The 17,834-nt window shown below is 33.3% G+C and overlaps 1 protein-coding gene across 2 annotated transcripts in view; it reads right to left on the reverse strand.

Annotated features, from left to right (window-relative positions):
• Positions 1-548: 548 nt before the first annotated feature.
• Positions 549-17,834, reverse strand: part of AQR (aquarius intron-binding spliceosomal factor) — a 96,350-nt gene continuing 79,064 nt past the window's right edge. For both annotated transcript variants that reach the window (XM_031952035.1, XM_031952036.1), the window contains 6 exons: positions 17,619-17,790; positions 13,913-14,083; positions 9,740-9,825; positions 6,128-6,302; positions 4,357-4,470; positions 549-1,476 (listed from right to left, as the gene is read on the reverse strand). In XM_031952035.1, coding sequence (XP_031807895.1) covers positions 1,150-1,476; positions 4,357-4,470; positions 6,128-6,302; positions 9,740-9,825; positions 13,913-14,083; positions 17,619-17,790 — 1,045 coding nt within the window. In that variant the 3' untranslated portion in view covers positions 549-1,149. The remainder of the gene's footprint in view (positions 1,477-4,356; positions 4,471-6,127; positions 6,303-9,739; positions 9,826-13,912; positions 14,084-17,618; positions 17,791-17,834) is intronic.

Raw genomic sequence — 17,834 nt, forward strand, 5'->3', positions numbered from 1 at the left:
ACTTAACATCATGGTCCTTGTGAATGTGCCTACACAGGAGGTAGAAATAAAGCTGAAGGGAACAAAAATAGAAAAAGCAGCCAGACTGGACAAAGTCTATATAGGGAAGATCTATGCTGAAGATGACATAATTACAAAAATGTGGAAATCAATACACCAAGTATCTGAGGCAAGCAAAGATACAAAAAATGGGAGGAGGAAGGAGAGGAATCTCAAACTTCATCAATTAAAAAAAAAAAAAAAAAAAAAAAAGACCAAGAGATAAATAAATAGCTACTCACCTATATGACTACTTTCTCAACTTTACAAAATCATAAGTTTCTATATGTAAATTATGAGCATCCTTGATAATGGTATTAATAGGGTTGATAATGGTATTAATAGGGAACAAGAAAGCTTTTGCAGGAAATATTGCACAGTGCATGGCACCGTCTTTATAATTTCGTCACTAACTAAACAATGTAAAACAATATAAAATTTCATTTCACTTACTGTTTTTTTGATGCAACAAAATTTGAAAAAGGCAACTGATTCAGGAGAATAAAACATTTTCTCAGAGATTTTTTTTAATAAGGTATCTCCCAATCATATATCAAAACCATTCAAAATTCCTTGGAATATGTAATAGAAATAATCCTGTTTAATGAGCCTCTGTTAGTTAAACATTACATAAGGAATGAAACAAGAAAATGTATGCTTGCCATATGTATGTGCTGTTGTGATGGAGGGTCCAGTAGACACTCCAGATCAAAGAGGAATTCTTCTTTGGATATTGAGGTGTTTCAATTACTCCTTTTTCTTCCCCATTTTAACATCTACTTAGTGTTTTTCATCATCTAGTTTTAATGTTTTTTGTTTCTGCCTTAGATTACTAATGAGTTGCCCTTTGTGAGATGTAATAAGTCAAACAAGGCTGCAAAATATTTTTTAATAGATCCTTGGATCCTAATATTTGGAACAGTAAAAAAAAAAAAAAAAAAAAGAAACAACAAACCAATTATTTACACAGAAAGTGTAGCAATAACATGAATTCAGCATTAAGTCAGTCTTCTCAAAGTAGGAGAGACAAACATGAAAGCAGAAAAGTAACACCATCTTTAGACAGAAATGAATAGTGTTCCTTTCAAATATAGATACTAGGTTTACTGGTCAGTCTCTGTTGTAGGTCTCTTCTGCCAAAAGGGAAGGAACCTCTCCTGAAACAGGCCTGGAATCTGTCTTTATGCTCTCTGCCATTATCGGGGTAGCCTCTGCTGTGGTGGGAGTGGCCTCTGCTGTGGTGGGAGTGGTCTCTGATGTAGTGGGAGTGGCCTCTGCTGGGGTGGGAGCGGCCTCTACTGGGGTGGGAGTGGCCTCTGCTGGGGTGGGAGTGGCCTCTGCTGGTAGATGAGTAGGTTCTACTTCAGTTTCCATTTCTGTTTCCTGATTTTGAACTGCATCACTTTCTTCTACCATAGCTGGTGGAGGTAACAAAGCCTGATGGGAAAGAAAATATTTCAGCATGGCTACAATATTAAAAAAAAAAATTCATTGTTACACACTTTAGTCTCTACTGTCACCTTTTCTTCTATGATTACAAATACTGTTTATTCCCTCTTCTGGGACCAAATCCCCAGGCTTCTTTGATTACAAACAACTGAACCACAGGATATTAGATTTAGAGCTAGAGAGTCCTTAAAAGTAACCTAATCTAACTCTCTCATTTTACAGATGAGTGTAGTGACTGAGGCTTAGAGAGGGGAAGTGATTTGTCACAGGATAGTAAAAAGCAGAATCAAAATTCAAAGTATGGACTTCCAACTCCAATTTCTTTCTACTTTATGTGTTACCCACAAACAAGAGTATGTGAAGATAATACTAACTCTTCACAAAGGAAACATCTGCCAAAGCCCAGCATGTAACAATCATTTTATTCTCATTAATATTTGTGAATTTAAGTGATAAAGGAACTAGCATTAATTATACAGAAAACACTGGACCAAAAAAGTAAGGACACAGAAGTTTGAGTCCCAGCTCTGACACTTAGCTACTCGGCCACAAGCAAGGCACTTCACCACTTCAGTTTCTTCGTCTGTAAGACAGGATGACTACCTGACCTCAGAAGTGAGGAAAGCATTTTATAAAGCCACAATGATCAACCTCAGAAGGTGGGAAAAGGAAAAAGGGTAATAGAAATAACAGCAGCTTTTTCACATTGAAATTATACAAATGCTGTCACTTCTAACCAATCCATTTCCTCATAGAAGTGCTAACACATTTGTTCGAACCAAATCCTATCATCATTATCATTTTACAATAAGCGTTTGTCACCTGGTAGTACAAGGACCTCTAAGGAGTTCCCAAAGTTGGGAAAAATCTTAGAACTTTATTTTACAAACAACTCATTGGAATTTGGCATTTTCTTAAAGGGTTCATCATATTGTCAAAGGAGTCCATGACACAGAAAAAATGGAGAACTCCTGATTTACATTCACTGAAATGGTCATTTCTGTGCTTCTCAACAGAATTTGGCTATGTGGATAGGTGCAGCAGGAATATGCACTTAAAACACATTTTCATTTAAATAGTGACTATAGAGGCATGGGATACCCTAAGAGGGAGCACTAGATAGTAACAACTATGTGATAATAAAAGACTGGATACTATGAATTCATACATATTAAGTTAAAAACATAATAACAATTATATATGTGTATATGTGTATATATACACACACACAATCACACATATATATTAAATCAAGTATAGAACTTGATTTAGAGAAAATCAATTAAGTATTATTCCTAATTAATCTTTATAATTATAATAACTTCTTTTTTATTATCAAAACTGAAGTATAGAAAAATGAGCTGAGTCACTGATGGCACAGAATGGCAACAACGTATTTAAAAACGTATTCTTACCAAGGCGACTAGGATCTGCTTTTTAATTCTCATCCTCAAATATTCCAAAAGGCATGAAATTTCCATTAAAAAACTTTCTAAGGGGCAACTAGGTGGCGCAGTTGATAGAGCATCAATCCTGAAGGCAGGAGGACCTGAGTTCAAATCTGATTTCAGACACTTAAACTTCCTAATTGTGTGACCCTAGACAAGTCACTTAACCCCAATTGCCTCGGGGGGGGGGGGGGGGGGGGGGGGGGGGGGGAATTTCTAACATTCTCTGGCAAGTATTCATTATTTTAGATCTGTTCTCTATAGCACCATTTGCTTTCTAGGAAAATCTATTTCTTAAAAATTTTTAAGAAATAATTCTTAAGATTATCTTGACAGAGTGCAAAGTTGAGTCTATTTAGTCAAAACGCATGATATCTACTTTTAAAAAAACTTGACCTAGTCTTCATGCATGCAATGATAATAATTTTATCTTGCTTTTTGAAAACATACCATATGCCTAATTTACAAAGGCTTTTATTTATTTTTTTTTTTTTGAGGGGAGAAGGAAGGAATGTAGGGGGGGGAGGGGGTAGAATAGGGGGAGAGAAGAATAGACAGTTTAGGCTTAGAAAAGTACATTGGAAAGAATACTCATTGGCTCTGGAATCAAGAGTTCCAATCTCAGATCTGCCACTTCCTGTGTAATCTTAAAGTTACTCAATCTTCCTGGGTCGATTTCCTCCCTTGTAAAATAAGAAAGTTGTACTAAATAGTCTCTGGAGGGTTCTTTCAGCCCTTGAAACTATCTATATTACTTGTGTAGGGAGCTTTGAGAAGACACTTCCTCTACCTATGCAGATCATCAACAGAGTTATCTGTAGACTTCAAGAACTGCCTTGGGCACTGAGAGGTTACACAGACAGTATACATGTAAGGCAGTTTGATTTGAACCAAGTCTTTCTGACACGGGGACCAGTTCTTTATAAACATATCATACACTGTCTCCAGGGTTGTGCATGGAATCTGATAGGTGTTTTACAAATTATGCAAATCCTCCTTGGCCCTAAGGCCTGCTCTCCATTCATTATGGCTTGTCCACGGAGTAGAGATATAACAGTAATACTTTAAAAAACCCTTTGATCTCAAATAGTGAATTCAGAAGGTTCTCAAAGTAGGCACTAAGTATTATCAGGTATTCTTTATAAGAATATATTCTTTTAAAGATTATAAAGTACTCTTTCTTTTAGTCACTTGGAGGTATCTATTATTGTAAATCTATTATAAAGAAATCTGTAATCTATTTCTTGGTAGGGAACACTAAATGAATAGACAATCAAAACTCTACAGAATTAAAAAGCAATACTAGCCTGTGTGAATTTAGTTCTTTCTCTGAAAGGATCAAGCCCCCTATAGACTAAAGAAATTTATTCTGTATTTCACAAGACCCTTTTCTAAAGAAAAGCAGGTTCAGTTACCTCACCTGATTATATTGATGTGTACTCTGGATCATAAGCATGTACATGTTATATACAAAGTTTGCCATCTGGGGCATATTTTTTATTATCTGAACAGGGTGAGATGGCTGCTCTCCATTCTGGAAAGGGAAGAAAAAGTGAGTTTAATTAACAGTCAGCAGTAAAATGAACAAAATAATGCCCCTTATCCACTATATAGCATTAGCTTTCAAAGATGATAAGGAAAAAAGGTGAAAGGAATGAATATAGAGTATCAATATTTTAAATTAGAAATTCAAAGAAAACTGCTCATTGGCTTTTCACATCCATGGATCATTATGAATCAATTTATTTTGTTTCCTCCATAAAACAAAAATCACCATGAGTTTAAAATGGGTATTATGACATAATCACTTGTTCAAACAAGACTATTCCAAATGAAATTGGACAAAAGGGAAAAAAAGAAATAAAAAAGGAAGAAAAAAATTCATAAAGACTCTTTCTAAACTAGCAGAGTCAAACTAAAATAGAAATAAGGGTCACTAATCCACAAAGGTCACACTACCAGCTTAGTTTTAAAATGTAACATTATGTTTTATTGTTTTTTAAATTTATTCTGTTAACTATTTCCCAAATACATTTTAATCTGGTTCAGGCCTTTACTTGATTATTGTGTAGTCCATGACACCTCTGACCCAAATCATACTAAGACAAAATTCTTATATACTGTCCACTTTTCTATAAAGATTCACTAATAAGATCTAATCAACTCCGTCATTTTAAAACGATGATAATAAAGATGTCCTCCCATGTACTGTATAGAGAAAAACATAGAGGTAAAATCAATTCAGGGAAAGAAAACACATCATTTTATAAAACTAACTCTAGTATTGTGGCATAATTAGCATTTTGAGCTTTAGGAAGCTCTGGATTGAATATATGACACACACACACACACACACACACACACCTCCCCCTGAGATCCTTCCTAGTTTTAATTGTATGGGCTTATATGTACTATCAGATATTGAGGGAAAACAAATGCTATGAATATAACAAAAAACAACTTATAAATAATTCAGAGCATGTCAAAGTGAGAGTATTTATCAAATTCAATGACATTTCTTAGAACTGCCAGAGGTATATGGTTATTCAGTATATTAGCAGGCATTCTTTTGATTGAAGATCATTTTCTGCTCTGGGCACAATATCTCATATGCAAAGAGCAGGCAAGTTATTTACTAGGTGCTCTGCTTCAGGCAGACTTCAAAACAGGCAATTAAAAAACAAAAAGATCATACCAATAAAATTACAAAAATATAATTCAAACTGGAGAAACAAATGAATTATATTATTTGTTCATCTTTTCCCTCTCATGCAACTCTATTTAGAAACAATATCTTTTTGCATATGCTCAATCCCCATCAGGAATATTCTCCAATAATTTATGTCCTGTCTCAAAAATTACTTCTTTCTAGGAAGTCTTCCTTTATTTATTCATTTGTTATATTCTCATCACTCCTACCTTCTTCTCTACATTTACACACTATACACCTCTATCTATATAGCATTCAAGTCTTAAAATGCTACTTGTTGTCTAAGAGTAAATATCTGCCAACTTCATAAGAAGTTGAGCTTTTCTGGAATGAGGGGTGACCTGTGTTTCTTTAATATCATACCAAAGCAGTGTTCTCCTCATAGATAAAGTTCATAAGAGAAAAAGTGAAAAAGAAAATTCTATGTAAGTCCCTTAGAATATTTAATAACCTAAAGTCAGTAACAAAATAATCCATATACCTTTCTGTTGGTAGGGAAATGCTCTGTGGGAATTATTTGTAAATGAAGTGGGCGGGCTGTGAGCTGGTTAAAAGCTGGAGTTAGTTCGAAGCAGTTCTGGAAGAGGGACACTCTTGCAAAGATATAAAGCCCAAGTCTGGCTCTCGACATGGCCACCACTAAACGACGAACATCCCTTTGGAAAACAGAGGAAAAAGAATAAATACATTTCAATTTCATTGCTACATTCTTGCAGGTGGCTTTTTAATGTTTCATCTACAGTCTTTCTCATCAGCATGGCAAAATCTGTCACTGAACTTTGAGTGAAGAATATTTTTATAAAACCATGAACTAAGCAAGTGACAATAGTATTTTGCTACTGAGTTTTATCTACAGGGAATAAATCAGGATGCTTAATCAGAGAAATAAATCATTACACTGACATAAAAGTCAAAGCAACTAGACTGTACCATAGTAAAACCATACAATTTAGTTTGCAATGACCCATCTGCATGGTCCCCATGAGTGATTCAAACATGCTGCCAATTTACAATGGTCAGCTCAAAGGTCTGGCCATGCTGTGACCCATCTGTGTGTAGACACAGCCTAGCTCTTGTTTCCTTAATAACCAGTGATGATGACATTTCAAATTCTAAACATAGATTTTGCAAGGTCTATGAATTATCTACAATTTATAAAATGAAAAAACTCAGTCCAAATAAACTCATCTACTGTATTACAACACATCATAGTTCATATTTATTCCCTATTACAAAATCATTTGTTTTGAATGGAAAAGACCATTTTGTTCTCAATGACAAAGAAAAAATCAGTGGGTTCCCATTTTCAAATGGTGAATTGAAAATGAGAGATAATTACAATTGTGCTTTTAGGATTATTAAAGTATTTAGTCAAAGTCCAATTTTCCACTGTTTATCTATGACTACTTATAGTTTTGAGTATCCTGCAAAGGTGAGCATTTTAAAGAACTTGTCTGATACATTAAATTCTGTAGTCTAAAATTACTGTAACAAGGGAAACAGTATAAGTTGCTTAAAAGTTCATATTACATGCTGTATGTTAGTCTCTGTTTGTTGGCCTATGTCAGAAAAGGGTATGAAAAAATGTCTCCAATCATCACCCACATATTTAGAAGCATCTGGCCACATACTCAACTGAACAAAAAACAAGAAAATCCTATCTTAGCTTATATTCTGGGATTGACATAAAACACTTATGTAATTAAGACATTGTTTAAATCTGGAAGAAAAGAGGGAGAAATAGAATTTCCAACAACTTATGACTAGCCAGGAACGACACTTCATTATTTTTCACTTTTTCTACCTCTAAGTACCTTTATATAAGTAAGAGAAGCTCTGGTTAAGCAATGATATTTAAAAATCATTAACAACTCTACTCATGTATTTACTTTAAAGGACACAATTTTGGAATGGGGAATCCAAGCCAATACACAATTAGGCCTGCATTAAATGTAGCTACATGTTGTGGACATAAATCAAAAATACTGTTTAAAGATCAAGATCATCTAAAATATATGGAACTACCTAATACTATTCTACAGCCAGAAAAGTGGCCACTATTAACTGCTTTCCTAGTCTTCAAACAAATCATTAAAGTGATTTTGGCTCTAAAGGAGAGGCAAGCAATAAACCACCACTCTGGTATAATTCCAATACGTGAGTCATCACAAAAAAGTCTCACTACTTTACTCTGGGCCAACTACTTCTATTTAAAGCTTTTTAGTCCCTCCAAATGAATTTATGGACCTGAACAATGGATGTTGGGAAAGCAGCCAGAATTCCCTGTTTCTCTGGCTTACAAAGAGCATCCCATCCAATTTTTGTACAAGAAAATAGTACAGGATAGGATGCCATCCCTTTTACCATGTGTACCCTAGGATGAAGAAGATAGTTTTATGGTGAGGGTCAAAGAATGGGGTGAACAGGAGACAGGTCTCCTCATTTTATTTTTTTAAATTTTACAGCAATTACAAAAAAGTATTTTTCTTCCTTATATATCAAAATCAAAACCTCAGACATCTATTCGATTATTTGGCTCACTGATAGAATTATTAAATTTGGTAAAAATTAATTTCTTCCTAGTGACTATCTAATTGTTTTTTCTTTAACTTTCCTTTTCAGCTTCTAAACTGAAAAGAATTTACTTAAAGTTCATGGTATTTGATGACCAATCTAGCAGTGACAACTAGATAAATTAAATCATGAATTGCAGTTTAACACATTTTTTCATTATATACTAATAGCAAAAAAGGGGAAAAAAAAAAAAGCTAGCCATTCAAAATTATATTTCAGCAGATTCTTTGATTCATCATCCATTACTTATGATTATGATGCATGGTATATTGATATCTAATTTAAGAAAAAAACTGACATTACATTTTTTTAAAAGCCTTTATAGCAGTCATGTCCCAATTAAGACCTTTCCTGAGAAAGTAAGATGTAAAAAGAAAGACAAGATGTAAAAGATAGGGCAATTGGAAGTTAGGGGAAAGCCCTAATAAGGATTAATCGATACAGAGGAAGCAATGTTTATTCTATTAAGAACATTACAGAACTTAGCAAAGAAAAATAAAGATAAGTCTATTCAGATCTCAGTCAACAAGCTCCTCTTATTTTTGAAGCCAGAAATATCCACATGCATGTGTGCATGCGTGTGTGCACGTACACACACACACACACACACACACACACAGTACAAAAGGCTGCCTGATATATTCCCATGAAAAATAAAAGCAGGAACAACCTGTGTTTAAAAATAGCAAGGACTTGAAGCAATTTCTTGAAACAGCATTTTTAGTTACCCTTACATAAAACGTTATCAGACTAATGGGACCTGATTACTAGGATAAACCCCCAAAAGATCTTGACTACAGTGATAACTCTAAGAGAGCCTGGTTTTATTTTTAAGTATGGACATTTATTACCCATAAGACAAAATAATAAAAAGAATTCTTATAGCTTTACTCCTAAGTCATATGAGATGGAGGTTTACATAAAACCAAACTGCTGCCTCATAATAAGAAGATGCTATTCCCATAAATCTCTAACACATAAATACATCACAATAAATGACAAAAATAGATTATAGTTTGTTTTGACAATTCTTAATCCTAGGAAGGCAAATGGCTCCTTTATCCTTTAACACTGAAGCTGAAATATTCTGGGGAAAAAGTCAGGAACCAAGGCCAACCACAGCTCACACACATAATTTAAAAACTTACATATCATAAACACATTATTTTTTTAAATCACTCAACTCCTTTAATTCTAGAACTATTACCAAACTTTCCAATGATTTGAAATGGATATTTTAAGGATATTCTGATGTAATTCTTTATATATTTATTTTAAATGATGCATCATTAAGTACCAAGAGGTGTGCAGGTACAAATCAATAGTCATATAAGGAATCTTAATGCATTTCAATATCTAAGACTAAAACATATCATCACATTTAAATGAACAATTTTAACACCATTTTTATCTTTTAATATATAACAACTAAATTATCCAACTAGAAAAGTTTTTTAAAAGGTCATCAATGCAGTAGAAATATATACTCAATGACTTATTAGATTATTTTGTTACATACCTCAAGTGGCCCACTGCTCTGGTTCGTACTAGAGAAAGAAGTATATAATCATTTTGTTGACCTTGAAATCTGTCAACTGTTGTCACCTAGAAATGGGAAAGCAACACATATTTTTCAAAACCATATTGGAAATAACAAATTTCTTCAGATTATTAGCAAATAAGATCAATAAAAACATCCTGGGATAGGCAGAATCAATGAAGCTAAGGAACACTGCGATATGAAGAATGACACATTGCTTAAAGAAAGCCCTGGTCCTTATTCTATTGCTTTCTGAGGGTTCACCTGGTATCTTTGATTCTAATGGAATACATTGATATTTTGCTTGCTGAACCCCACGGAAAACTGACAAAACAGTTTATTGCATCAGTGCTAAACAATAACATTCCATATATGCAGCATTATAAATATTTCACTTCAACAATAAAACAAACTAAAAGTCTTGCTCACTGATTTTCCATTAATGTCCAAGTCAAATCCAGACAGCTAATCCTAATCTAAATGTTTCTTTTTAATACAGAATCTCTACTACTTCTCTTATTTCCCTAAATGCTCAAAACTAATACTCTTTTTAATATTTCCTTTAAAATTTTAAAAAATTCTTTAAAATTTCCCTCAATTGTATTCATGCCCACATTTGTTCAGGGCCTGGAACCTATTTATCAATCTTTAAACCAATTAGCTTTGCTTTCTTTAAAAAGTAAGGGATCAGTCTTCTTGAAAGGCAAATCATTTTTAACTAAGATATGTAACTAAGAAGCAGTGTTACAAACTCTAAGTCCTTGTCCATTTTTTAAATAAGAGAATTTAGCCTGTTTATGCCTTGAAGACACCAAAATGAGCATACCAGCCAAACTATTCAATATAAGCATAATACTAAACTATCATTATTACACTAAAATTTCACCAAATTGAGCATAATACTATCTTTATTACACTAAAATTTCTGAGTGACCCAAACTCTTAGAATTTGTAGTTTTCTTCTATAATTACATTAGAAGAATTAATGTACAGATGTAGAAGATTTTACCAAACTAATTCTTTGAATTATATTTTAACATGTCATGTCATATTGAGTAATAGAAAGCCAGAAATCAACTCATATGCTGATTGTTGTTGTTGTTGTTTGTTCTTCATTCTTGAAAAGGACCATGATAGCAGGGAGGTTGTGCCATGACATGAAAGTAAATTGGATTTAAGTGAGGAAGGGCTGTGTAAGGTCACCTGCCTCACTTTCCCCTCCAGAGCCATCTGGGGTCAGTGGCAAAATATAAATCATGACAACAGGAGATGAACCTGGTGAAATGGGAAACCCTGAAGGTCTTTTTAAGCTAATGCCTTCAACAGGTCTTAGTTTGACTGAGGCTGCTCCAATTCAGTAATTTAAGGCTAGGTAGCAAGCGAGGCAGGTAATTTCCTCTTTTACTTAGGTCCAAAAAAAAAAAATCTAAATAAATAAATGAATGAATGAATGTTAGGAGGGAAAGATCCTCTGGGTTTCTGGCCAAAGTAGAAATGATTGTTCTTTATATTCAATCTGAATCAATTAGGACCTGAATGACTAAATGGGGTTAATGACTAAATGGGGTTTTGCCTAAGATTTACTGGTGGCCAATTAGAATCAGATTGGCTTTAGTTTAAGGCCTGGTCCTTAAGAAAGAAACTGTTGCTACTGATTTATGATGGGACAGTGATTTTCTTTTCTATAAAAAAGAATAAAACTTTCCTTCTAAGGATATCATATACATAAATTAATAATAACTACAACTGGTTTTGAAAATGTAAACAGCTGGAAGCAGAGCCAAGATAGTGAATAATGCCTCAAAACAAATTCTAAAGTGGCAGAAGCCCCAAAAGGACAGGGTGAAGCAATTTTAAACTCAAAGCAACTTAGAAAGTAAGCAATAAAGATATGCTGCACCAAAGTGAAAATGCACTACAGTGCAGTCAGTGCATGTTAAGCCCTACTAAACCAACTGTAGGTCTTGGGAGTGACTGAATCAGTGGTAGCAGTGGCAGTTTCTGAATCTCTCAGCTCACAGAGGGAAAAGGAGTAAGACAATTGGTCAGGAGATCATAGGGATCACCAGGCGCAGGACTCTGTCATATTGCTCACACTTAGCTCTGGGTCACAGTCCCAGGTAAAGCACTAACACACTAGAGTTTGTGGCCACTAGGATCCTGGTCATAGCTCCAAAATGGAAGAGTCTTGTGTTCATTCACAGATTAAACACAGGCCAGAAAAATAGTAAACATTCCCTGGAATGTTTACCTGGAACATACCTGGAAAAACTGAAAACTTACAAGTCCCTAGAATTATCTCTCTCAACAGCTGCACAAAATCCTTGAAGTTTGGGACAGTGCTCCCTCTACTCTGAAAGCAGAGACCCACTTTATGCTAAAGTTAAAAGTCAAAAAATTGCCTGGAAAACAACCAAAGAACAGAAAAAGACCCTGATTGTAGAAAATTACTAGGATGACAGGGAAAATTAAAACACAAACTCAGAAGAAAACAAAGTCAAAACTGCTGCATCCAAACCTTCAAGGAAAAATATGAATTGGTTCAAAAAGGATTTTTAAAAATCAAGTAATTAGAGGTGAAGGAAAAATTGGGAAGAAAGAGTTAACAACAGTTTGGCTAAAAAAAAGAACAAAAAAAAAAAAAATACTAAAGAATATAACACCTTAAAAAATAGAATAGGCCAAATGGTAAAAGAGGCACAAAAATCCAATGGAAAAGAATGGCTTGAAAAGCAAAATTGGCCAGATAGGAAAAGGAAAACAAATATTCACTGAAGAGAACTTCTTAAAAAGAATAGTAACCAATTGGGGGGGAAAAAAAGCAGCAAAAAAAAATTCACTGAAGAAAACAGAATTGGGCAAATGAAAACTATTGACTTTGAAATATCAAGGAAAAAAAAATCAAAAAATGAAAAATACAAGAAACTGTGAAATACCTCATTGGAAAAACAACTAATCTGAAAAAATAGTTCCAGGAGAAACAATTTGATTACCCAAAAAGTCAAGATCAAAAAAAAGAGCCTAGACATCACCTTCAGGAAAATATGGAAAGACTTATATGAACTGATACAAAGTAATATGAACAGAACAAGGAGAACACTGTAGCTAGTAACAGCGATACTGTATAATGATCAACTGTGAATGACTTGATTCTTAGCAATATATTGATCCAAGGGCTTAAGATGAAAAAAATTAAAAAGAGAAAGAATTAATGGAATCTGAATGCAGATCAAAGCACACTTTTCCTTTATATCTTTTTGTTTTTTTATGGTCTGTATTTTCTGACATAACTTGACTGACAGAAATGTTTCACATGATTTAACACATATAACTTACATCAAATTGCTTGACTTCTCAATGGGGAGAAAGGAGGGATAGGAAAGGCAGAAATGGAGAGAATGTGGAACTCAGAAATTTTAAAATAGGAATGATTAAAAATTGTTTTGCCTATAATTAGAGCAAACAAAGCATTATTTTCTTTTTAAAAATTTAAACCACATAATCTCTTTGTTAAATGCAATCCTTAAATCCTCATTATGTCAGATTAATTCTTCAATCGCATTGTATTTGTATTTTTGGTTTACTTTTTTTAATTCAACCTACACATCATTTATCTAGAAGTCTTGGATCACCATAATTATCTAGTGCCAGCTCATCTCATCCCATAAGATGTAAAATAAATAAAATAGTTCAAAGGTAACCAAATACCTAAATAGAAAATCAGTCTTACTCTTAGAAATCAAAAACACTTGCCCCAAAAGTACACAATTTGTTAATTTTCCTGCAAAACTGATGAGTACATAGATTTGGTTCATCACCAGTTACAAAACATAAGAAATGGGTATTTCTGACATCCTCCCAAATAAATCTTCAATCTTGTAATGTATAACAGAAGACTGTGAAACCATTATCAATTGTCCCTGAATAAGGGGTAAAAATTTGGGAAGAAAGAAGTGTTCACAAATAAGTAATATGTATAAATCATTTTTAGTTACTAAGAGGTCAAAGGAAAGAAAAAGAATGCAAAGGAAAAAACTGGTACAACATGAATTCATCCTTAGTTAAGTAACAATTCTAAACATTTCTTCCATCTATTTCATATATATGCTAATTTCCTCATTTAGAGTTCTTATTTTCTTATTGGAAAATTACCTTATTTGGCCTTCCAATCAACGGGTTGCTCCCACAACGCTGATTAATTATATCCCGAATGAGATGCTTCTGTCCATTATATGTTGTAAGAATACTAATCTTATCTGCAGGGTAACCAAGTAGACACATATACATAAAAAGTGCCACTACATACTCTGCCTCCCCAAGATTCTGTAAAATAAACAAACCGAGTCACAAATTAATTTCTTTATTATTTTTAAACTTTTTGGAAGAACAGGCTAATAATTATATATAGCATGCTTACTAGATCTTAGGAAATTAGAATGAATCAACTGGCCAGTGAAGCCTTCTGTGAAACTGAGGAATAACCTTACTCAACTTTGAATTTGAAGGAAACTCTGACATCACTTGGCCTACTTTTCAATGACAAAATGACAAAGAATTGAGGCCTAAAGGTATTATATGATATGCCCAAATTCATACAAAAAAGTAAGGAACTGAGCTAGCATTCAAATTTTAGTCCCCTAACACCAAATCTAGCACTTAATACAATATTTTGTATTCTCAGAAATTATTTAGTCCAAAACATCAATAGTCAGAAATGCCTATCACAGCATCCCTCGCAAATGGTTGATTCAGTCTCTGCTTGAAGAACCTCCAACAAGAAGGCAGGTTGAATGGATAAATGAATAGCATGTAATATGTATTTATTACGTGCAACGTACTGTGTTAAATGTTGAGGATACAAATAATGGTTCTACTTTTAGACAGCTCAGATTGGTAAGAAGCTTTTCCATATTTCACATCAAATTCTGTCCCTCTGCATTTTCTCTTTTCTCCTCCCCTATTCCTATCCCAACTACTTTTACAGCTGAATCTTTAGGAAAGGAAGCTGAAAAAAGGCCAATTACTTTTCTTATCACAGATCTTTGGATAGTCAGAACCTATTATAACTTATACAAATATTTTCTTCTATAGGATAAGTATGTTCAGCTCCTTCAATGTTACCTTATATAATCTAGCCTAACCCCTGCTAAATTAAAACATATGGCCATTAGGGTGTATTAAAGTAAGCCAAAGTATATTACCAACAATGATCTGCAAGCAACAAATAACATAAAGGATATCAAGGTCATTTTTGCCCAGAAAAGGTGGGCCAGTCACATAGCTGAAGGGATGAGAGAGGGACAGCACAGGTACTAAATACTATCATCCATAATATATTAAAAGACTCAGCATATAGAGTGTGATTTTTATAATTCAAGAGTACTCACATCATCATGATCATAAATTCATCAAACTTTAATACTGTTTTTTGCACATGGTAGTCACTTAAATAATATTTCCTGAATGTATAGCACTTTGCATTTTCAAAAGGGTTTGTATGGATAATATGAGAATAAAGATATAATAACTTTCTAATGGTCCTAGTAACATGCTAATTAACAGAGAGGCCAATACTATAACTGTAGGTATGGTAAAGTATTTTTATCTAACGTTGTGAAGATAGGAAATCCCAGTGTAAGATTTAGATGTATATAGATTTGGTGATAAAATTTATTTTTTTCAAGGGAAAATTATATGGGCCTTTTCATATTTCTTTTTCCCCCCTTTTCTTAAAAAAATTTTTTTTTGCTTTTAAGTTATTTACTCTTGATTAACACGGTGAAATATTAGCCAGCTGCTTAAAAAGGTTTGCTTATCCCTAGATATATCATCGGCCAGTGGCTAGTTAGAAATTCTGGCCAAAAGTTTGGTTGGAAAAAGACTACAATCGAAAGCTAACACACTGGGGGCTCCGAATTAACAATTTACAATCATCCAATACAATACAGATTAAACATAAAGCTCGATGAAAAAAAGGAAAATAAATAAGGAAATTAGTATATGTGAAAACATAAAAATAATAAGTCATGAATAAAAATAAGCTGGATGTGGCATCATAGAGATAAGAAAGAAAAATGATAGAAACTGCAGAAAAAAATTCTCTGGTCTTAATTCTTGAAGAATTACTATATTTCTCTGCAATAATTTCCTATAACCTTACAATGTTGACAAGAAAAGCACATGCAAACTCATATGTGTGTGCGCACACACACATGGATTAGATATCCCCTGTGTAAATCTTTTTTTTCAAATCTCCAAAACATTGCTAAACATTAAAGCTTGAAAAAAAAATTTACGGTTCTCCAAATGGAAAAAGAATAAGCTGGGAATTGACATGGAAAATAATTAGAGTATTAAAAACCTGTTTGTATTTAAAACCTGTTTGTAAGACTTTCACATTTTGAAACAAAAGACAAAATGGAAACTCAAAAAGAGCCATATCTTTATTTTTTTCTTAAAGGACACATGTTCTAACTCAATATTTACATAGAAAACTCGACTATGAAGCAAAGATTTTTGAAAAAGCAAACATCTGAGGTATATGTGAATGCATCTGTGTATTTGTATTGAATATATCTGAATGAATGCTCCAAGGTAGCCACCTTAAGATAAGTGTGTACTTGTTCTAGCATTGTAGCTACTGTTAACCAACATTTCCAGAAGTCCTCTTCTGCAGCTGTCTTCAAAGTCTATAATACTTTTAAATAGCTTAGCAAATCTAGCTCATGGGTAAAATTTCAATTTCTGAGGACTAATCTAATTTTTTAGAATCAGCCCAAAGTCACTTGAATCAAGTCTGATGAATCAGGGATGTGATCAAGCTGGTCTAATATTGCGATGTAGCTGTCAAATAATGAGAAAATTTTTTCTCTCATGGGTCATAAACTGGTCCTAAAGACAATTCCCAAAGTATTTACATAATTATAGCATATTCAACAACTTACATAGTATCCAGAGGAGGCAACTCTGAAGAACAGTACTCATTTGGATGTGTGAATTCTGGTATATTTGCTTTTAAAAGATATTACTTAATATTTATAGTGGTCTTTTTTTTTTTTTTTTTTTTTTTTAGGATCTTAAAATACAAATTAAATTATCTACATTATTCTATGAGTCAAACAACTAAAATAAAATGAGATAGCCTATTCACGAGCTTTGGATTTACACAAACATACGTGTGTGTGTATGTAAATTCAGTATAATGATGCAGAAAGGAATTCTCAAACTATAGTGTTTTCCCCTTATACTTTACTACTATCATCTTTCTGTTACAATATATATGTGAAAAAATAGAAATAGAGAAAGAAAATAACCAAAGTTTATATTGTACTTTAAAGCTTACAAAAGGTTTTATAGATATACATACATTCACTCATTCAACAAACCTACAAAATAAGTACTTCAGTGAATATTATCCCCATTTTATGGATGATTAAACAGCCTTAAAGAACTTAAGTGACTTGCCCATTGTCTATAGCTAGTACTTGCCATTGGTGGGAATTGAAGTGATACTTTCTTACTCCAAGTCTACAACTCTAAGACACTATATCATATTACACTCCACCTTCTCTTCTCTTTTTGCACACATATACTAATCGAATGTGTACCATACTTTTTTGTATGTCTTATACATATATATCTTAAAATACATACATACAGGCATATGTATAATTATAATATACTAGAATTATTGTATACACATGTACATACACATACATACATACATACACACACACTCAAGAATCATTTTAGTAATTTTAGAATCATCTAATTCTGGTCTCCACTATCTTAGATACTGATCAAGTTTAGTAAGCAAGAACTACAAGTATGATTTCAGAAACAAAATCATCTCTCTTACCTGGTAAAAGTAAGGATTAGGTTCAGACTCGCCTACTCCATGGAAATCTTCCACATTAATGAGCTGGAAGTCATAGAGAAGTCCAGCATTTGCTGTTCTGAACTCTGGCATGAGCTGTACATGAGGCAAGTTTCCCAGATTCTTGTAACGCCAGTTGTACAGATTGCACAAGCTTTGCAAAAAAATTAAAAGTTAAAAGTTAAAAAAAATCCCCAC

The sequence above is a fragment of the Sarcophilus harrisii genome, chromosome 2, assembly GCF_902635505.1.
Source record: "Sarcophilus harrisii chromosome 2, mSarHar1.11, whole genome shotgun sequence".
Taxonomy (NCBI): domain Eukaryota; kingdom Metazoa; phylum Chordata; class Mammalia; order Dasyuromorphia; family Dasyuridae; genus Sarcophilus; species Sarcophilus harrisii.